This window comes from Capricornis sumatraensis, chromosome 15 (assembly GCF_032405125.1).
Source record: "Capricornis sumatraensis isolate serow.1 chromosome 15, serow.2, whole genome shotgun sequence".
Taxonomy (NCBI): domain Eukaryota; kingdom Metazoa; phylum Chordata; class Mammalia; order Artiodactyla; family Bovidae; genus Capricornis; species Capricornis sumatraensis.
This window is the reverse complement of record NC_091083.1, coordinates 64,736,742-64,758,946: the sequence shown is the minus strand read 5'-3', so window position 1 is coordinate 64,758,946 and position 22,205 is coordinate 64,736,742. Positions and strand designations below refer to the sequence as shown.

The following is a 22,205-nucleotide window of genomic DNA, read 5'->3' as shown; positions in this document are numbered from 1 at the left end:
TCACTGATGTGCTAGAGCAGGGGTCAGCAAGCTTCTTCTTAAAGGGACAGGTTATATTGGGTTGGCCAAAAAGTTCATTCAGATTTTTCTGGAAGACAGTATGGAAAAACCCGATCGAACTTTTTGCCCAAGCCAACAGCTGAGGCCAGTGGTCTCTTGTCAAAACTACAATACTCTGCCGCTGCAGTGTAAAAACAGCCTGGACAACACTGAATGAACAGCCGCCAGTAAAACTTTACAGCAACAGGCCTGCTGGCCCACAGGCCACCACTGACTGACTCCTTAGCGAGGTGATCCTTTGTTGGGATCGTTGGAGAAGGAGCCAGTCAGGGGACCGGAAGCAGGGCTGAAACGCTACACTCACATATCTGGACAGTCCTTTCCAACCTGATGTTTTTGGGAAAGGGAATTCCAAGCTTCACTTGCTTAGCCTATGGCTCTACTTTGGTTTCAGAATACAGCTTCGTTATAAGCAGAGGACTTCTTGCTTTGGAAACCCAAAATACAGTGGCTAAGTCCCGGAGGTGACACAGGGTCCAACCAAAGCGACTCTCAGACTCCCCTCAGCAGCCCATCTGATTTCTGTGTTATGCACACATCCACCAAACCTGTTGTGGGGATCTATTTGGACTCTTAAGCCACCCTCTGGGGACAGTGAGCTCTGTGAGTACAGCTGAGCTCCTCGATCTGAGCGCTAAAGGCTACTTTAGCAGTTTCTGTTTTCATCTCCTTAACTCTTCTCATTTGCTTTTATTCTTTCATGCTATCGTTCTTTTTTCCCGTCTTCGTTTCTTTTTCCTCCCTGTCTCCTTGAGCTGAACACTGTGTCACCTTACGCCCTCTTAAAAGCACTGTGAGGTGATACACTTCCTTTTAGCTCCGCTTTGGTTGTTGTCTCACAGGTTCTCCATACAACATTCTCACTGTCGTCTATCCTGAAGGCTTTTGTCACCCAAACATATTCTCTTTCCAAAAAGATTCTGTTCTATGAGCAGGAACAGTTCTAGAATGACCTTGGTCCTCCCCAATCTTGGTAGAAAAGTAAGATTTAGACACTAGAGGTTTTTCCCCAGCACCCCCTCCCTACAGTCCTGCCCTGAAAGGACAGGCAGGGTGGTACCTTGTTAACAAAGTAAAAGATGGCATAGACCAGGACATAGAATGCAGATCCCCCGGAGACTAGGAAATTCCTCCACCACCAGCGGTAATCCTGAGAAGGAAACAGAGAAGGGTCACTGCTGTCTCCAGGCTGAATCTCTTCCCCAAGTTTCACAGCTGCCTGAGGAGCTTAAAGACCCTGTCTAAGGATGGTAATATCTGGGGTCATGTGAAGGTTTTATGCCTTGACTGTGATGGTGGTTACACAACCACATGCATTTCTAAAAACTTACACAACTACAGACTAAACAGGGTGAACATTACTGTCAATAAATTACATCTCAATTTAAAAAATCAACAACAAAAGAACAGTATTAACATCAGCATTTCGTGAGCAAACGTTCACCACATGCCACGTCCTGTTCTAGGTGCTTATTGTGAATCAGCTCAGAGCTCATGAAGCAGCCCTCTGAGCTAGGTCTGGAAGGCACACAGAGGTGAAATGATTGCCAAGAGCTACGGGAGGAGCCAGGGTTTCAGCTCAGGCTGTCCCAGAGACCTGGCTTTGCTCACTCTGCCAAGAGCTAGTCCCCAGATGGAGGGCAGGTTACCCAAACGGCGCTAGCTGTTGAAGAAATCCCTACTGGAGTGGACTCAGTACTCACAAGTACGGTCATGAGGTTGTGGTGACCTCCACCCACGAGTCTACAGCTGAACAAGTGGAAGCTGGGCAAGGGGAAGTGACGCACTTGCCCAAGGCCTCAGAAGACATGGAAGCACGCGGGAAACCCAGTTTCCCGGACCCATTTGATGCCGGCCTCAGCTCCCCCGACCCCCAAGTGCTGGCCACATTCCCCTCACCTCTGCACACAGCTGGAAGTACACCATGACAATGCTGATCTGTGAACAGGACACCACCAGGATGATGAAGACAAGGAACAGGAAGCCAAAAAGGTAATAGAACTGATTCTCCCAGATTGCCTGCGGATACATCAGAGCCAGCCTTCAGTGAGCCCGCCCCCTGCCCATGCAGCCCTTGCCTGTGCTCGGGAACTCCATCCCTCAGTCGGGACTGGCAGGAATGGAGAACCATCATGACACCACTGGGGCCTGTGGTCCTGGCTTGTGCCTGGCCTGGTCTCTCCTCTCTGGAGCAGAGGGTGAGCCAGGCTGTCCCTAGGGAGGGGCTGGGGCATGGCTGATCCTACCATGGGTGGGCCCTAGCCTGAACTCAGCAGCTTGTGGAAAATAACAAATCCCACCCCAATCAAAATTACACAGTAGCCACCACTACCTGGGGTGGCTCACCACATGCCAGGCACAATGCTGCATGCTTTATGCACAACTCCGCATGTCAGCCTGTGAAAGGGTGGCCTTTTGCAGTGAAGGAGTCAAGGTTCAGAGAGGTCAGTGACTGGCCTGGGGTCACACAAACAGAATAGAGGTGGCCCCCTTGGGCAGGCAGCCAACCCATCCCAGGCAGGGCTGGGTGGGCGAGGGGGTATCAGCTGGGCAAGCTGGGCCACTCCAGAGGTGCGGTTGCTTGTCCAGCACTGACTTAGGGCAAAGTCCTCTCTCTGTGCTGGACACCGAGCTGGGTCAGCTGGCCTTAGATGGCTCTGAAGAACCCTTCTGCCAGCTTTCATCTGGGCAGGCCTGAGAGAGGAGCAGTAATCATTAAAATAGCAGCTCTGAGTTAAGAAGCATTTCCTGAATGTCAAGCACTGTGCCTTCTGCAGACATTGTTATGTTCCAGCCTCATGATGATCCTGAGAATTAAGCATCATTTCCCACATTTTCCTAGCAGTTCTGAGTAACTGAAACAGGTAAAGACACGTGCAGACCCAGAAATCAAAACAGATGCAACAATGCTATTAATAAAGGTGGTGACTAATGGCAATATTGCTAACACAGCCAAAGCAGCTTCTAGAAATTTCACTGAGCCCCTCCCACATCAGACCCTGTACACATGGCACATCTCACTTAACCTTCCAAGCTGTCATGAGAGGCAGGACTGTTACTGTATTTTAGGGTGAAGAATGGGGGCTAAGAGAAGTTAAAATTTCTGTCTGAAATTTCACAGGCAGTAGGTGGCAGAGCACCGAGCAGAGGGGTGGGGACAAGGCTGGTGCGGGTGAAGGTGAGGGGTGGGAGCAGGCAGCAGTACTTACACTGAAGATGAAGAAAAGCTCGATGAACATGGCACCAAAGGGCAGGATCCCAGCCATTAGAATACTGCAGAGAACGGGAGGGTTAACACTGCTGGGAGACCTGGGCCACTGGAAGCTCCGGGCTCCCTCCTGAGCCAGGGAGAACGAGTGCTGACACTCGGGGTAGGTCTAGTGCTTCCAGATGCTTTTGGGTCACTACAGTCACTCAAGAGGCGTGCCTCATTCTCCCCGTTTAGAGATGGGGAGCTGCAATGCAGAAGGGGCGTGGCCTGCCCGAGGTCCCAGGCAGTCGCAACCTGTCACCCTGCACCTTTCCACCCCACCCCTCACCCCCAGCCAGCACCTAGTCTGGCTACAACTTGGTCCTCTCTATCCTGGAGTGAAGCTGAGCTCTTACGCAGTCTAGAGCCAGCCACAGTGCAGCCCCTGCCGGGAAGGGTACCCTCGTCCACGTTTTCCCAAGGAGACGGCTCTGGGAAGTGTCGGCCTTGTGGACCCCAGAAGCCCCCGCCTGGCCCCTGCTGGAGACTCACCCCACGAATCGGTTCATGTACCACCGCTGCTCGGGGATCTGCCGGGGAATCTGGTTGGTGCGCACGGGGTTGTCATATGGCTGCTTACGGAAGCCGAAGTAGTAACCCAGGTAGACGAGAGGCAGGGAGATCCCAAACCACATACAGAGCAGGGCCACCATGGTGGGAAAGGGCACCTGTGGGCACAGCGCTGTGAGGCTCCACTGACGCCCAGGCCAGGGCCGTGCAGTGGGGATGGGGACCGTTTGGGTCCCAGGGCAGGAAGGGCTCAGCAGGACACCACGAGGGGGAAGCTTCTACAGACACACCCCACACAGGGCTCCTGGCCAGACCACCCTGGGGTGGACCTCAGCCCTGGGAAAGTGGAGGGCAGACGGAGGGCCAGCTGAGCCACGAAGTGAAGAGGGAACCACGGCATCCCAGAGGAGCTTGTCACCAGGGAGGATGTGGGGAGAGAACAAGGGAGGGCCTGAGAACCGGAAGGGGAGATGAAGGGCCAGAATAAAGGGAAATTACATGTGCTACGTTAAGTGGAAAAAAAAACAGAAGTACACAAATAGTGTGTTTCCAATTTTGTTCAATGAAAACACCACACTATACCACTAAGTGAAAAGCTGGATATCAAACTTTATGTACAGGACTCCATTTTAATGAAAATACCCCAATACTTAAATATGCATATACGCCCAGAGACGCCTATGACAAAAAGTTAACAGCACTTCCTCAGATGGGGTAGGGAGCATTGCAATTGATTTTTCATTTTCTTCTTTAATCCCCATTTGCAGTCTTACATTTTTCATGTAAAATGAAAGAAATAAATTAATATCTGAAAAGTATTTAGAACAAAACTTATTCCAAAGTAAGCACTATATGTTTGATATTATTTTATAATTTTACAATTACATTATTCCATTTTAAATACATCTAAAAAGAGGTTGAGATGAGACAGAGGATGAGATGGTTGGATGGCATCACTGACTCAATGGACATGAGTTTGAGCAAACTCTGGGAGATAGTGGAAAACAGGGAAGCCTGGCATGCTGCAGTTTACGGGGTCGCAAAGAGTCGGACGTGACTTAGCGACTGAACAACAAAAAGAGGTTAGAAGACTGCAAAAATAGGAAATTCCCTGGCTAGGACTCTGCGCTTCCACTGCAGAGGGCATAGGTTTGATCCCTGGTTAGAGAACTAAGATCCTGCAAGCCACACAGTGCAATCAAAAAAAAAAAAAAAGACTGTAAAAGTATCTTAAAGATCTACATTAACTTTTCTGTACTTTCCAAAATTTCTACAATGAGTGTTTATGGCGAGCAGCTGGTAATTGGGAGGAAAATGTTGAGAGAGAGAAGGGAGACAGGTATAAAAAAGAGGAAGTGAGAGGAAGAACAGGACCCGGTCTTTCCTGAGGGCAGCTCCCTGGACCGCTGGGAAGAACCCAATACTCCACAGCCTGGACTGTGGGCCCCACCCAAGGCCCTTCAATGGGTACCTCAGTGAGAGGGAAGCAGTTCCCTCCACTGAGGCTGGGATGGCAAATGCCTACCCCACCTCTCCTGCAGCTCATCAATTAATAAGACTATCTCCCATCTCCAACTGAGTCTGCAGTCCTCATATGGGGGCTGGCAGGGACATGATGAGGAGAGCCTTGTTTTGGGATCCTGACCTCACCAAGTCACACCAGGCAGCTTTCCCTTGGTTGAGACAAGGGAAATTCCCCAGTTGGCCCCTGGACTGTGGAAAGCTCCTTTTAGAGAAGTGAGCTTTAGGCAGCTGTCTGAAAAGAGTCCATGGGAGGGTCAGGGCAGATGGATGCACAGGGCTGGGGAAACCCTGGCCAGCCCTCAGCCCCCAGGGCTGGGAACAGACCTCTGGGGACTCAGAAAAGGGAAGGAAATAGCAGGAAGTCACCTGCGGGTATGGGTCTGAGCACAGCTGGCCCTCCCTGGCTGGGGAGGGCACTTACCGCTCCTGACGAGTGCTTTCCCCAGATGAAGCAATTCAATACGAAGCAGATGCCAAAAACCACGCCAGGATACAGTGTTGCCGTCTGGAATTGAGAGACACCAGGCTGGGGAGCTGCGTCTAGGGGGGCTCTCAACTGCTCCCTAGTTGGGGCACCCAGACTAGAGGTTCCCAAGCCCTCCTGTCCTGGAGGACTCAGCACCAAGATAATCCCTTCCAGAAAGTACTCCCTGACCTCTAGACTACGCGGGCCTCCCGCTCTGTCCTTTTAGATCCCTGGACTGCTCCTCCCTTGCCCTCATTCAAGTTCGCGGTCTCATGCTGTTGCGACCCTCACAGACGTGAGGTCTTGGGAGGACCGTGTCCTGCTCAGCGATGTGCTCCCAGCACTCAGAGCACAGTGTGCTCAGTAAGCATTTGTTGAATACGAATGACCAGATAAAGCTTTCACTAAACATGGTGGTCTGCACCTCAACCCAAACCGTCTAGAGTGGTGGGGAAGTTTTAACTGTCTTAAGGGTGGCAGGTGCTGGCCTCCAAGTGCATGATCTCACCTAACCCTCACTACAGGCCTAGATGGGAAGTACCACCACCATCTCTTTTTAAGAAGAGGACACTGAGGCCCAGCGATGTTAGATAACCCCCATGCCAACTTCACACAGTCAGCTAAGGGTGCAGCAGAGGTTCAGACTGTCGGCTGTCTGACTGCAGAGGTCCCACTTCTGACACCCTGTGGGGCAGTCTATCCCGTTGGGATCTCCGGGGCTGGGGCTCAGGCCCAGTGGACCAAAGTTCTAGACTCACAGCTGAGCCTCCTTCACTACTGTGGCTGTCCGAGCACCCAAGAGAGGCGCCCGCCACGATGCCCGAGGCACCCTGCAATCTGGCGCTCAGCCTCATGGCCAGTTTTATTTGTCTCTGGCCCGTAGCCTCCCACACTCACTGACAGGCCCCTGCCCCTCCACGTCTCTGACTCTGGCCCTTTATCAAAGGCACAGTTAATAGCATCTCAGGTGTCCGCTTCCTGAGTGTCAGTGCTGCACTGGTGACCTGCCATGTGCGTCTCCTTGCATCCACACAACAACCTGGAGACACCAGCCCCCCGTGGACAGATGAGGAAACCAAGGCTCAGAGAGCTGGCCAAGGTTACCAACCAAGGAGAGAACTGGGCCAGGACTGGGATCCAGGAGATTCCAGAACTTGAGGCTGCCCTGCTGGCTGCTTCCATCCAGTGGAAACTCTCCTCTCCAAGGCCTAGCTCAAATGTCACTTCCTCCTTCCTGTCTGTCCTGGCTTATTCTGCTGTGTAGCAGGGAATTCCTTGTCTGTCCTCCTGGCTGAAATTTATGGACTGGCCACTGTGCTAGATATGAGGAAGAACAGGGAAAAAGTTCAGATCCACAAATGGAGAACACCACATGTGGCACTCATAGGCACAAGGCTTTGCGCCAGCCCCTCTGGGGTGCCAAGGAGGACACTGAGGTCAGAATCGGGGGAGGAGGAGGGACCTAAGATTTAACCACCCACACAGGTGCCAGAGGAGAGGCATGGTCGTACACCTGCATGACTGCAGCAGAGGCCCGCCTGGGAAGGGATGCAGAGCTCCACATCAGAGACGGGTCACAAGCTTGCAGAGAAACTGGGGAGGTCTAGCATAGCCAAAGTCCGTGAGAAAGGCAAAGACGCCTGCATGTGGCCAAGAGTCCTGGGGATGGAGGTGGGAAGGAATTCATGCACTAGTTGGCAGGAGAACCATCCACACTTGGTGGATGAGGGGAGGCGGGGGGTCATAGGATAGGAGGAGGAAAGGGAGCCACCCCGGTGTCTGCCTTGGGGACTGGGTGGGTGCTAGCAGACAGGGTTTGTGCTGGGACCCACCCAGGGAGACTTGGAGGCTATCTGGCGGGAGACTTCATCAGGGAAGTCTCACCAGGGGAGAAGAGGGCTGGGTTTTACAGTTCTGAAGACCCCTGGCTCTCAGTACACAGCGGCCCACGGAAAACATCCGATGCATCGAGCATTCATAGTAGCCCAAGAAAAACACATGATGCATGACGAACTCAGGAAAGTTTTTTGATCTTTCCAGAACAACTGAAGGCTCTTCCATACTGAGGGCTTACTAAGTGCCAGGGTATTAGCCAGAGTTGGACTAGCCTGAGTTCCCCTGAGTTTTTGAAAGTTGTGAGAATGGTTTCAGAAGGCTGGGTCTAGAGGCTTTTCCCAGTTTGGCACCAGGGGTTTCCCTGGTCCTCTAAGGGCTCACTTGCTCTAGGAGAAGGGGCTTAGGACTCCTAGGTGTCCTCCTATCTCCCAGGTGTTCTCCTCTTTTCTGCTGCCAAGAATTCTCCTCACCACCAGGACAGTGATCGTCAGGAGCTGACCTTACTCCAGAGGAACGGCGGCACCAAGTCTGGCAAGCAGGCTGACGGTGACGTGGGGCCCGGCCTCTCCCGCCTGTGGCAGGTAATTCTCTCTTTACTCTGCTGGGCAAGGTGTTCTCCCAGCAGCCCTGCTGATCAGGTTTTGACCTTAAACTTTTGACCCCGGGCTTGGTGCCTAACTCCTATTATTCTGAATCCCCTATTTCTATTTGTTCTTGAGCCATGGGACAACGCAGGCTAAAAGTCACCTTATTTCAATTCCCTCTTTTCATCGATGTGTCAACTAAGGCCTTCAGAGGCAAGCACCCATGGGTGAAGTGAGAGCCCAGGGCTCCTCCTTGGGTGCACCCCTCCCATCCCTCATGCTGCTGCCCAGCCTCTGGCCTTGAACACCCCCCAGGACTGCTCCCAAGGAGCCGAGGAGGAAGCGCCTCAGCTCCCCACCAGCACAGGGAGGTGGTTTGGGACACTTACACAGAAGGCCCCTTTCTTCCACCGATGGCCCTTCAGAGTGCGGTACAGACGGCCAGCTGAAAATCCACCAAACACCCTGTGGGAAATGGCAGGGGTCCACACCAAGGAGACCTGTTAGCTGAAGCGGAGGCCACCTGAGTCAGCCCCGAGCCCCCCAGACACACCTACCCCATGAACATGAAGAGGAAGCAGGCTGTGGTCATGAGTGCTCCCCGGCTGGAGGGTGACAGCATCCCGAGCATGGCCACAACTGAGGAGGGGGTGGGAGAGAGGGAACGTCAGGGCCTCCAGCCCGAGGACCCCGTCCCACTGGCTGACAGGGCCCCGGCACAGGGGAGGCTGGACGAGGCTCCCTTCTCCCTCCGCCCTCCTCTCTACAGGAGAAGACTGGGTCTTAGCTGGGGTTCAGAGGGGTGCAGCAGTTATCATACATCAGCAAAAAGAAAAGTAGGCAGACTGACTTCAGCACTGCCTACAGCCACTATATAATAATTTTGGGGGGTGTTTTCTGAGAAAAGAGACCTGATTCCAGTCTAATCCTGGCGTGGAAAGGCGTAGGTCATATAATGCCTAGCTGCAAAAGGAAGCCAACCTCCCCGTGCTGATCTGTGGCTTCAGTGGCAGTGTGGCTGTGCGGGGGCCTATGGACGGTGCTGGCAAGATCTGAGGAGCAAAGCACTGGGGCCTGTGGCTGAGAGGAGCAGCCCTTCTGCTGGGACAGATGCTTCTGTCTGGCCCAGAGATGCTGACAAGTCCCTCTGCCCCAGGAAGGGAAGCCCACTCCTCTCTCGGACTCAGGCCTGTGCTGTTCCCCCCGCCTGACCCCAGCCCAGCAAGGCCCACTCACAGATGACGATGAGGATCATACAGAAGAGCTGAATGCCAGAGCCCAGCAGGGAGCTGAGGATCATGGGGTACTGGGGGGGCCTGAAGACGTCACCGTGCACCAGCTTCCAGCCAGACTCTTCCATGGTGTCTTCCTGCAGCAAAGGGCCAGAGAGTGAGGCTCTTCCTGGGCTCCAAGGAGGCAGCTCCTACAGGGACCACCCCTAGGACCCACATCCTCTGATCGGGGTTGAGGGTGCCTCAGATGTGTCAACCAGCTCCACTCTTACACAGGAGTGTGAGTGAGAAAGTACTTCTCAGAGAACTGTCACATGGGGAAAGGAGGCCACTAACATGAGCAGACAGCCGTATGAAAGGAAAATTTCCTCCCCACATGCCACAAACCTACTGCATGAAAAAATAATGTAAACCAACACACTAAAACGCTGTGATAGTTTTTGAGTGGTATATTTACAAGTTGGTTTTTTTTTTTTTACTGATTATAAAAATGATATAAACACATCTTATTTTACTGCGCTTCATTTTACAGCACTTCACAGATACTGTAATTTTTACAAATCGAAGGTCTGTAGCAACTTGCATCAAGCAAGTCTACCGGCACTATTTTTCCAAAAGCATTTCCTCACTTCATGTCTCTGCATCACACTTTAGTAATTCTTGCAATATTTCAAAACTTTTCATTATTATTATATTTGCTATAGTGATCTATTCTCAATAATCTTTTTTTTCCTAATTATTAGTTAGCTGCACCAAGTCTTAGCTGTGGCACACAGGTTGCAGCACACAGGATCTTTAGTTGCAGTATGTGGGATCTAGTTCCCTGACCAGGGATGGAACCTGGGCTCCCTGCATTGGGAGCATGGAGTCCCAGCCACTAGACCACTGAGGATCGGTGATCTTTGATATTACTACTGCAATGGTTTGAGGCTGCCATAAACTGTACCCATAAAGATGGCAAACAAACAATAAACGTATGGTCTAAATGCTCCATCAACGAGCTGCTCCATCTCTCTCCCTCTTCTTCAGCTTCCCTATTCCCCAAGGCATAATATTGACATTAGGCCAATTAATAACCCTACAATGGCCTCTAAATTTGTAAGTAAGAGGAAGCGTTACATGTCTCTCACTTTAAATCAAAAGCTAGAAATGATTAAGCTTAGAGAGGAAAGTCTGTCAAAGGCTCAGACAAGCCAAAAACTAGACCTCTTGCACAAAATATTCAGCCAAGTTGTGAAAGCAAAAGAAAAGTTCTTCAAGGAAATTAAAAGTGCAACTCTGGCAAATATAGGAATAAGAAAGCAAAGCAGTCTTATAGCTGTTATGGAGAAAGTCTGAGTGGTCTGGAGAGATCAACCCAGCCATAAGATCCCATTAAGCCAAAGCCTCACCCAAAGCAAGGCCCAACTCTCTTTAATTGTGTGAAGGGTGAGACAGGTGACGAAGCTGCAGAAGAAAAGTCTGAAGTTAGCAGAGGTTGGTTCATGAGGTTTAAGGAGAGAAGCCCATCTCTATAACATAAAAGTGCAAAGTGAAGCAGCAAGTGATGATGGAGAAGCTGCAGCAAGTTATCCAGAAGATCTAGCTACATTAACAGTGGCTACACTGAACAGACTTTCAATATAGACAAAACAGCCTCTGACTGGAAGAAGATGCCACCTCTGAATTTCAAAGCTAGAGAGGAGAAGTCAAGCCTGGCTTCAAAGGACAGCCTGACTCTCTGTTACAGGTTCATGTAGCTGGTGACTTTAAGTTGAAGCCAGTGCTCATTTACCATTCTGAAAATCCTGAGGCCTTGAAGAATTACGTTAAATCCACTCTGCCTGGATGACAGCACGTCTATTTACAACGTGGTTTACTGAATACTTTAAGCCCACTGTTGAGACCTACTGCTCAGAAAAAAAAAGAGACTCCTTTCAAAGTATTACTGCTCATTGACAAAATATTTATCACCCAGGAGCTCTGCTGGAGATGTACAATGAGATTAATGTTATCTTCATGCCCGCTAACACCCATCCTGCAGCCCATGGGTCAAGGCATTGTTTTGACTTTGCAGTCTTATTTAAGAAACATATTTCATTAGGCTAACGCTGCTATAAGACAGTGTGATTCCTCTGGTGAATCTGGGCAAAGTAAACTGAAAACCTTCTGGAAAGGATTCACCATTCTAATGCTGTTGGTTTTTCGTTTTTGTTTTGCTAAACTGCACCGTGTGGAATCTTAGTTCCCCAACAAGAGATTGAACCTGCGTACCCTGCACTGGAAGCACGGAGTCTTAACCGCTGGACCACCAGGGAAGTCCCAGGATTCATCATTCTAGATGCCATTAAGTGATTCATAGGAAGAGGTCAAAATATGAACATTAACAGAAGTATTGATGAAGTTGATTCCAAGCTTCATGGATGAAATTGTGAGGTCTGCAAGGTTTCAGAAGTGACTGCAGATGCAGTGGAAGCAGCAAGAGAACTAGAATTACGAGTGGAGCCTAAAGACTGGACTGAACTGCTGCCATCTCACCTGTTAGATAAAATTCTAACAGGTAAAGGGCTCTTTCTTATGGAGGAGCAAAGAAAATGATTTCTTGAGATGGAATCTACTCCTGGTGAAGATGCTGTGAGAATTTAGCAAATTTCACTGCTGTCTTATTTTAAGAAATTGCCACAACCACCCCAAGCTTCAGCAGCCAACACTCTGATCAGTCAGTAGCCATTAACATTGAGGCCAGATAAAGATAATGACCAGATAAAGGCTCAGATGTTGGTTAGCATTTTTTAGCCCTAAAGTATTTTTAAATTAAGGCACTTCTTTAGACATACTGCTACTGCACACTTAATAAACAACAGTATAGTATAAACATAACTTTCATATGCACTGGGAAACCAAAAATTTGTCTCACTTGCTTTATTGTAATAATCACTTTATTGTGATGGCCTAGGAATGAGTCCACAATATCTCTGCGTATGTCTGTATGTACTCTTACATGTGTAATAAAGTTAAAAAAAAATTCTTTAGTATGATACTCAAATGAACAAAAAGTAGTAAATGTGTATCACAGACAATTTCTAAAAAATCCAGAAAGATTGAACAAAAAATATAAAACTCATAAACACTTAAGGATTAAAAACTAAAACCAGAAAAATACAAAAATGATTTATATACTTAATAATACTGTTTTGATCTATTTCCTTAGCCCTTTAGATATATACATGTGTGTATGTGTATATAGCTTTTAACAGTAAAACTGGGATCATACTGTATTTACTTGGTTACTTTCAGCTGAGGGATGGTCGTGAGCATTACCTCATGTCAGTACACACTCTCTACAATTACTATTTAATAGCTGTACAATTTTTCATTGTACAGCTATATTATACTATAACCAAGTTACTATTATGGGATATCAATCTATATTCATTTTATTTAAATTATGAACAAGTCTGCTATAAATATTTCTAGATCAAATTTTTGTGGTTTTGATGCTCAGGGAACTAAGATCCTACATGCTGTATGGTGAGGCCAAAAATTTAAAAAAAAAAAAAAGTTAACTTTTTGACAGTTTATGAAACTTACTGTCAATTAACTACTTTTCAGAAAATTACCAGTTTACACTTGTATAGGTGGCATGAAAGGTGCTTATTACACATTAACCTTGCCAACAATTAATACTATATATACAGAGCTGTGCTAATTTGAAGGTCCAGAACTGTCTTCTGATGATTGAAACTGCATGTGGGGGGCTTGATGTTGTGGTTTAGTTGCTAAGTTGTGTCCAACTCTTTTGAAACCCCATGGACTGTAGCCTGCCAGGTTCCTCTAGCCATGGAATTTCCCAGGCAAGAATATTGGAATGCATTGCCATTTCCTTCTACAGGGGCTCTTCCCAACCCAGGGATTGATCCTGCGTCTCCTGCACTGGGAGGTGGATTCTTTACCACTGAGCCACCAGAGAAGCCCATGTTGGAGACTTATGCCTAAGATAAAAACACTTTTTCACATGTTTCTTAGCCATGTATCCTTGTCTGTATTTTTTTGTTCATCAGCACCTTAGAGAATTTTAGTGTTTTTTAATACCAGTTCTTTTAACCATCATCTTCCTTTTTAAAAACGTTTATTTTTAATTGGAGGATAATTACTTCACAATATTGTATAACTATCATCTTCTAAAATATTTGTTGCATATATTGTTTGCCATTTTACTTTTCTGTTTTGTTTATTTTGACATAAAGGATTATGTATGTCAAATCAATATCAATCAAATATCATATAGTATTTGTATGTCATCAAATCAATCCAGTTTTCTTCCATTATGAAAGCTTGGAAATTAGAACGCTGGGCTTCCCTGGTGGTCCAGTGGTTAAGAATTTGCCTGCCAATGCAAGAAACAAAGGTTCAATCCCTGGCCTGGGAACATGCCACATGCTGCAGGGCAACTAAGCCCGTGTGCCCTAGAGTCTGTGCTCTGCAAAAAGAGAAGCCACCACAATGAGAAGCCCTCACGCTGCAATGGAGAGCGGCCCTCGATCGCCACAACTAGTGAAAGTCTGCGTGGAGCAATGAAGACCCAGCACAGACAAACACAAACATAAAATAAAATAAAAAAGCAAAATAAAATGAGAAACTCTATCCCAATCACTTTGAGTCATTAAACGTTTTGTTTTCCTTTTCAATACTTTCAAGGTTTGTGCTATGAATGATCACACAACCCTCCCCCCCCCCCGACTCCCAGTCCTGGTCTGGGAGGCCTGGAGCTCTGCTGCTAGACCACCCTCCCTCTGCAAGTCCATCCCTCCCCAGCCAAGACCTCGTACAATGTCATCCTCCTTATTATAGTTGGCGATGTCCTTCCGCAGGGTCCGAATGATAATCATGCTCAGGATGCCTGAAACAAATGGGGGGCGGGGGGCGGGGAGGAAGAGAAGCCGTCAGCACTGCCAGCTGAGTCTTCTGCGCTGCTGGTCCCCCCAGCATGTCTGGCTTTCTTCAGTGGGAACTGGCTATGCAGTGACCTCAGGTCCTCTCCTGGGCAGGGCTCCAGCTCAGCGACCAGGGGAGGAGCAAACAGAGGGTCACCCCTCAAGTGTCAGGGGAGGAATGAGCTGCTGGGATTGGTGGAGGCTGTCACAGGACACTACTTCCACTCTAGGGAGAACAGCATCCCTGTTCCTCCAGTGGTTGGTCCTTCTAACTTCCCCAGGCTCACCTCTCTGGTCATTTATTGCTGTTGGTTATCAGGTCATGGCCCATCTCCCTCTCACCTGTGTGCCTATAACCCAGGCTACTCCTTTTGCCTTAACTACTACTCGCACTTCAAGACATCTCCTCTTGACACACCCCGAACAGTTCAGAGGCCCCCATCGGCACTGGCATGGGCTGTTTCTCTCTAGGCAGCGGTATAGCGGCTAAGACAACAGATTATCAGACCCTGAGCTAACTTACTGCTTTTAGGCTTGGCTGAAAGGAGGGGGGAGGCTTGTGAAGTGTTTATTTGCACCACAGCTGGTCCCAGGGTAAATGTTTAATGAAGACAACATTATCTTTACTTCCTCTCTGATACTGAAAAGATCAGTTATGTCTACTGCCCTCCCGCCCTCATGTCATCTGGCTTCTCACCAAGTTTGTCCCACAGCAGGGCTGTGTGACCCTGGCTATAAGAGTCCTTCCCTGGGTCTCTGAATGCGGCTCCTTGTTCAGAGAGGTCTTCTCTAAGGCAGCCTTCACCCTCTCCTCACTTAGCACTACCTGGAACTCCATCACTCTGGGGCTTTTCTGTCTCTCTCCTACCACCTGAGCATAGACTGAGGGGAGAGGCTGGGTTAGTTTTGCTCAACACCATATCCAGCATCTGGGGCCCCAAAAGGGTGAGCAATGATGAACCCTCATTGAATGAACCAGCGGAGGTGTGTGTGAGGAGAGGCGCGGTCTTCCCCAAGGAGCCCTCCAGAGTAGAGAGCTCCACCCTCCAGCCCACAGCTCTCACCTGACAGGAAGAAGACCACCACGACGGAGTTAATGATGGAAAACCAGTGGATCTGCACGTCGCTCATGGTGAGGTAAGTGTCCCAGCGAGAGGCCCACTTGATGTCACTTTCCTGGCGGTGGGGACGAAGTGCTTGAGAGCCAAGCCTCCTGATTGACCTCTCCCGCCCAGCCGAGCCCTCCTCCCCTACAGCTGTGGCTGCAGCCCCTTCTCACCTCCCAGTGCACAGAGTACGTGAAGTACAGCTGATTCTCCTTGGTGGGGTCAATTTCTTGGGGCGAGGAGTTGGTACCCTCAGGCAGGGTGCATGAGCTCTTCTCATCTGCTTTGAGGTCTGCAAGAGACAGAGACTCAGTCTGTTCCTGGGAGGGCAGGTGCCACTACCCAGGGACTGTTCTGGGGGCGTACACGGGGGTGGCGTGCTGCTGAGAAGAGGCTGGGAGAAGAGCTGGCAACGACAGCTTTAAAACTGTGCTCCCTGGAGCCCTGACTTTTCAAAGAGCCTCAGCGGTTGCAGAGAGGTGCGTGCAGGGAGTGGGTGTGAGTCCCTGTTTAGTCAAACAGATTCTTCCTTCACTCGTAGCAAATATCCACCTGCTCATTCAGTCGGTCCCATTCAACACGCAGACCCCACCAGCCCACTGTCTCACACGCTTCCTCGCTCATTCAGTCCCCAGAGTCCCGGCGCTCCAGCAATCAGTCCTCAGTCACTTTCTCCCTTCACTTAGTCATCCATTCATCCTGCCATCGTCCATTCATTCAGTAACAAACATACAATAAGCAGGCGCCTACTGCCTGCCTGGTACTGGGCTAAAAACAGTGAGAAAACAAGACAGGGTCTCTAACCTCGAAGAACCACGGGGGCAGCAGCTGCTGTCAAACACTCACACAGTAAACGTCAGGCTGCGCCCACAACACTGATGGGAGGAGAGGCAGTCTGTGCCCCAAAAGCACAGGGTCTACATTTTACAAGAGACTTCCGAGTATTATTTTGTTTGTCTGAATACCAGGTTCCACACCTTAAAAAAAAAGTCCCGAAACCCACCACCACGGTGGACAGAAGACCAGGCCTACTAAGTGGAAGTGCGCTCTGTGGTGAGCAAGGGCTGCCAGGCGAGGTGAAGCTGGACTAGGTTCAGTCAGGCCCAGAGGGCTGGGCCTGGGCTCTCAAATTCCCACGGGACGGCTGACCCTGGGCCAACTTTAGTCTATGCCACTCACTCACCCGCAGAAGCACAAACACTGAGACTGGCTGCCCAACAGCTCTGTCTGTACCTCTGGCCCTTGTTCTTGAGCTGGCTGGTTCTTATGATGGGCCCAGCCAAGCCCAATTGCTGTTTGGTCGTGGCCAAGTCGCCGAGCTCTCTGAGCCTCTGGTTCCCATCATCATCAGAACACACCTCCCCGGTGGCCGGGAGGGGGTCAACCGGCAGGTGCCAGGCCGGGGCTCAGCGTGTCAGCTCTCCCCTTGTCCCTGCTTTCTCTAACGGGAATGCAGCGACCCTAGCTTGGCTGGGCCCCTATCAGCCACGTCAGGAGTCAAGGGCGCAGAGGCCCCGGGTATGGGAGCCCAGGCCCGCCCAGCCCTGCCCCCTGGCCACACCTACCCACTCACCCTCCAGCCTGATGCTCTGGGGAATCACCTCGAAGCGGACGACGCGGTAAGTGTGCTCCCGGTCCTCTTCCAGGTCCTCCCGGTGGTAGTAGAGGATGAACGAGAGGTGGTTGTGCAGGTAGATCTGAGCAGGGCAACACAGGCGACGAAGGAGCTGGAGCCAGGGAACCACCAGCAAACCCACACAGGCAGGCCGGCCAGGTATTCGGTCCCTTCCCGCATTTAACAGACCCAGCCGCACCAACCTTCCAAATACACTGCTCTCACAGCAGTCCGTTACTCGTGAACCCTCCAGGGCTCAGTGGGGCTTACTAAAGTCCAGACCCCACAGGCTGGGATTCAAGGCCCTCTGTCCTGTAACCCTGACATACATTCTCAGACAGGCTAGCTCACCTGTTCCCCTGGATCTCTCCCTGCCTCGCGAACGGTCCCCACCCTGAACTCCGTTCAGTGTTCACTTCAACTAGAATGCCATCCCGACTTCATGCAGCTCAAGCCTCTCTAGTTTTCAAGGCCCACCTCCTCCGTGACAACCTGACTGCACGGACGCTCCCTCCGAACTCCTCTGGCACTGCCCATGGGACTGGAACTGGGACTTAAGCTCCAGGGCCTCTCACTGTCAGTTCTCGCCCCAGTCATGACAGAAGCCCTTGGAGGACAGTGACTGTGCCTCGAAAGAAATGTGTTTGTTCTTTGTTCCCTAAGTAATGTGTGTTCAGTCTAGAAAATGACAAATGTAGAGAATCCCCACTACAATCAGCACCACTAGCGTATTTCTCAGTGGCTGTGCTGCAGAGTGCTTACACAGATTGTCTGATATACTCTGCACGACCCCCCAAAGGGCAGGTATGGCTATCACATACATTTTATAGAAAAGGAACACAAAGCTTAGAGAGGTGAAAGAAGTAGGATTAGGGTCACTCATCAACTAGTAAGGCAGGATTCAAAACCCAGAGAACCTGTGTGCTCTTGACCACCACTTAGCTCGCTCTCTAACACACTGACGAAATTCCAGATTTTTGTGGAGGTGGGGGTGGGGTGGGCAGAATTACTCTTATGGTCCATATGATCATATAGTTGTACAGAATCTGAGGTTTCAGGCACTGCACTTTCCACTTCCTCTGTAGCGTCTGCTAGCGCCCTGCCCACCAGCACCCAAACGTCCGACAGACCACACCTGGGGGCACCAGCAGGAACTTGCCATGGCCACGCCTGTATTTTCTGTTCTAAGCCTAGAGCTGTAGGTTTCCCCCTGCTCTGTGGCCCCAAGTGCTCATGACTGGGGCGTGGCTCCCCAGCCCTCTCAGCACACTAGGGCATTCCAATACCTTGTTGACGTCTGTGAAGCCGAGCCGGTAGCCGTGTTCAAACTGCACATCTTTCTCCTTCTTCTTGTCGTCGCCATCGCGGTTGGAGTAGAGCTCCAGCCGGGTGGCCACGGGCAGGTTGTCCGCAATGCTGGAAACCCAAGGCCCCGCTCAGTCCCTCAGACTGCCACTCCCTCAGGGCCCTCCCCTCTGGGAACCCAAGGCTGGCGGGGAGGAGAGGACAACTCACAGGTGGACGTAGTAGTCCTCTGAGATCCGCTCAGCCACGAGCCGGCTCTGCTCCACGGTCAGGGTCACTGGCTTGTTGGACTGGCCGCACAGAACCTCACACTTCTTCTCACTGTTCATGAGAACCTGGAAAGGGGTGTTGACAATCCGGTCCCCTCTCAGCACCTCTCCTGCCATAAGAGAGACAGATGGAGCTCAGAGCTTCAGCCCCGAGGTTGCTGAGGTCAGCAGACCCACGGAGACACAGGGCCCACCTGGAAGGCTTCCAGCAGTCCTGCAGCCTGGCACACTCAATGTGATACCCCGCCTGTTCAGGCCAAGCTTGCCCACCTGACCCCACCTGTTGCCCCCTCCTCCCTTTTGTGCTCTAGCACCTCTAGACTCTTCAGGGCACATCAAACATGCCCCGTCACTCCATGCCTCTGAGCCGCATTATCATTTCCTTTCCCAATCCCTGCCCCACATTCCTGGGAAACTTTCTCAACCTGCAGGCTCAGCTTTTATTCCACTCTCTGGAAGCCCTTCCTGACCTCCTTGAGGCTCAGCTCGTCTCTCTCCTTGGACTGCCCTCAGCACAGAGGGAGCATCGTACGATGGTGAAGCAAGGATTACTGAACCGTGGCTCTGCAGCTTACTAGCTCAGCAGTCCTGGAAAGTAATTTAACCTCAACGAGGCTCAATTTCCTCATCTGCAAAATGGGAATGACAGTACCCATCTCACAGGATTACAGTGAGAAACACAGAGTAGGAAGGCAACAAATACTACTTCTGTCACCAGCATCACCTCTGCACCTTTTCATACGTCAGTGCTGTGATTCTGCACAATGTACTGATGGCCCAAGTTTCTGCCCTGCTACCTGATGATGAGCTCTTCAAGGGCACATGATTTATTTCCGTGTCTTCAGATCCTGGTTTAGGCAGGGAGGGAGGCAGTGTAAAATCCAGCACTGGAGATTTTTAGCCAAAACATCTTACTTAAGGAACTGGCACACCCTTGCACACCTATGACCTCAGAAAAATCTGTTGCCAGGTGTCCCGTGAGCAGGCACCAAGCAGTCAGGGACTAAACCCAACAGCGCTTTCATGTGGAGCCATTCTGACAATTCTCCTGGGATGAGGAGGAACTGGGGCGAGCTGAAGGAGACGAACCAAAGCCCATAGGCTTTGCACTAATGCCTGAACCCACACCTGGTCTAACGGCCTGTCAGAGTGGACCTGCCTGATGTGGGACTCCTGGCCTAGTCATTTGTTCATTTGCTCATTTGTTCCTTCCTAAACTGGGTATTGGTTACATGCTGGGCTCTGAAGACACAATGTTGTACAGACATATTCATGGAGCTTATGGTCTAGTAGGAACACACTGATTAAACAATCAGGACAATGAGAAGATATAGTATAATAAGAGGAACTTGCTCTAGATGTGGGAAGCGGGTCTAGGACAGCTTCTTGGAAACAGTAATGCTTGAAGTGAGCTCTAAAGGAAGAGAGGATTAAAGAGACAAAAAGACAGGGAAAGACTAGTCTAGACAGAAGGAACAGTATGTGCAAAGGGTCCTTTCTCGGGGGAAGAGTTGGGGGAAGAGGAGACGACAGGGTAAACTTGAGAGGCCTGTATGGTTGCAGTGCAGACAGCAAGGGTGACCTGAGGTGAGTCAGAGAGACTGGCCAGAGCTGGACCTTAGGGGGCCTGTGGGCCACACAGAAGTTTGATCTTCATCCAGAGAGCAACAAAAATCAATAAAGGGTTTCTAATGGGGCAGCAGAAGCCATTATCTGATTCTGGTAACAGATCAGTCTGGCTATTTTGTCAAGAAAACATCAGAGATGCAAGGAACTGTCTGGGGTGATGGCAGGCACTGTGCAAGCCAACAGTGGTGGTGGCTGCATTCCAGGGTGGGGGGAGGGTGGAAACAAGCACACGATCAGGCGCTACCAAGAGGTGAAATCTAGGGGGCTTGGTGCTGATTGATATAAAGGATGAGTGAGGAGGACGGGTGCATATCAGAAAGACTCTGAGGCTTCTACAGCCAAGTTCTAGCTCAAGTCCCCAGGCTCCTTCCTCTACCACGTGCCCTACCACCCACTTGTCTTCAGTGAGGTCAACAGGGGACTCACTTGAGGAAAGGAAGAACATACAGAGAGAGGAACAGGGCTGCAGATCTAGTAAGACAGGTATCACTTCTCGATATTTAGAAATTAGATTTAAACCAAGAAGGAGGATACAGTGGTCTAGAATAGCTCATTTCTAATAGAGAAGTATTCCTTGTAACTTTTAAAGCTGGGAGCAGTCAGCAACCCACACTAAACGAACAGCAGGCTAAGTGGCCACTCGAAGAGAGAATGCCACTGTCCTCTAGCACATCCTCTGCAGATGCCTCCTCACAAACCCCCCACCATATGAATCTTTATCGGTAAACCGATCTGAGAATCAGGAGCACAGCCCTCAGACAGCCCAAATGAACCTTTCTGGAAAAAGCAGTCTGGACAACAGAAAAGTGAAAGTCCAAGTGTTACTTGCTCAGTCTTGTCCAATTCTTTGTGACCCCATGGACTGTAGCCCACAAGTCTCCTCTGCCCCTGGAATTCTCCAAGCAAGAATACTGGAGTGGGTTGCCATGCCCTCCTCCAGGGGATCTTCCCAACCCAGGGATAGGACCCAGGTCTCCTACATTGCAGGTGGATTCTTTACCAGGTGAGCCGCCAACAGAAAGAACTGTTTTAGAGTTAAAAAACTTGGGTTAAGGGAACTTCCTGGTGGTCCAGTGGCCAAGACTCTGTGTTCCCCATGCAGGGGGCCCAGGTTCTATCCCTGCTCAGGGAACTAGATCCCAGATGCTGCAATTCAAGATCCTGCACGCTGCAAGTAAGACCTGGCGCAGCCAAATAAGTAAGTAAAAATAAATACTAAAAAGAGAAACAAAACAAACCTGGGTTAAAATCACCACCCCCTGACCATGAGCAACTTTTTCAAACCTCTGAAGCTGCTGTGCCCTCTACTCTGGCATGGAGGCCAGTGTACCTGGCTGTGCAGTCACAGTGGGAACTGAGTGAGACGGTACACAGACTGTGCTGCTTGAGGCTCTGGACCCTGAAGCCACAGTTCTTGGGCTCTGCCACCAACTCGGTGAGTAACCTGAGGCAAGTGACTTCACCTCCTGTGGCTCACTTCCCTTGTCCATGACAAGTGGATTTTAAGAGTAGCTACATCAGAGGGCTGTTGTGAAAATTAACTAAGTTAAAGCACAGACAGGCTCAGAACCCTGGCTCATTGTGAGAGCCATGTAAGGACTAACGGTGATGATAATGATGACGAAGAGAACAAGGCTTGCAACCCAATAGGCATTCGCTCAAGGCTGTTTCTGCTCCACTCAGGGAGGACAGTTAACTTTAACTGAATGATGACGATGTGTGAGAGGCTGGGTCAGAAGTGGCAGAGAAAGACAGAGAAATGTAGGACATGATCCCATTGCTCAAAGAGCCTCTGGGCCACAGAGGGAGGCACTACACAAAGATGGAATAAGACACAGTGTGGCAGGATAACTTCTGTGCACTCCAGTTTCCATTTCCATGAGGCAGGAACATTCCCTAGCTTCAC

General features: G+C 50.1%; 1 protein-coding gene across 1 annotated transcript in view; it reads right to left on the bottom strand.

Annotated features, from left to right (window-relative positions):
* Positions 1-22,205, bottom strand: part of TM9SF4 (transmembrane 9 superfamily member 4) — a 52,076-nt gene that overhangs the window by 3,753 nt on the left and 26,118 nt on the right. Inside the window, exons 4-17 of the mRNA XM_068986676.1 lie at positions 18,612-18,780; positions 18,383-18,512; positions 17,055-17,178; positions 15,655-15,773; positions 15,440-15,551; positions 14,271-14,341; positions 9,467-9,599; positions 8,788-8,869; positions 8,620-8,695; positions 5,766-5,849; positions 3,803-3,978; positions 3,270-3,333; positions 1,960-2,079; positions 1,121-1,210 (exon numbers count right to left, since the gene is read on the bottom strand). Of these exons, the coding sequence (XP_068842777.1) occupies positions 1,121-1,210; positions 1,960-2,079; positions 3,270-3,333; positions 3,803-3,978; positions 5,766-5,849; positions 8,620-8,695; positions 8,788-8,869; positions 9,467-9,599; positions 14,271-14,341; positions 15,440-15,551; positions 15,655-15,773; positions 17,055-17,178; positions 18,383-18,512; positions 18,612-18,780 (1,550 nt within the window). The remainder of the gene's footprint in view (positions 1-1,120; positions 1,211-1,959; positions 2,080-3,269; positions 3,334-3,802; positions 3,979-5,765; positions 5,850-8,619; positions 8,696-8,787; positions 8,870-9,466; positions 9,600-14,270; positions 14,342-15,439; positions 15,552-15,654; positions 15,774-17,054; positions 17,179-18,382; positions 18,513-18,611; positions 18,781-22,205) is intronic.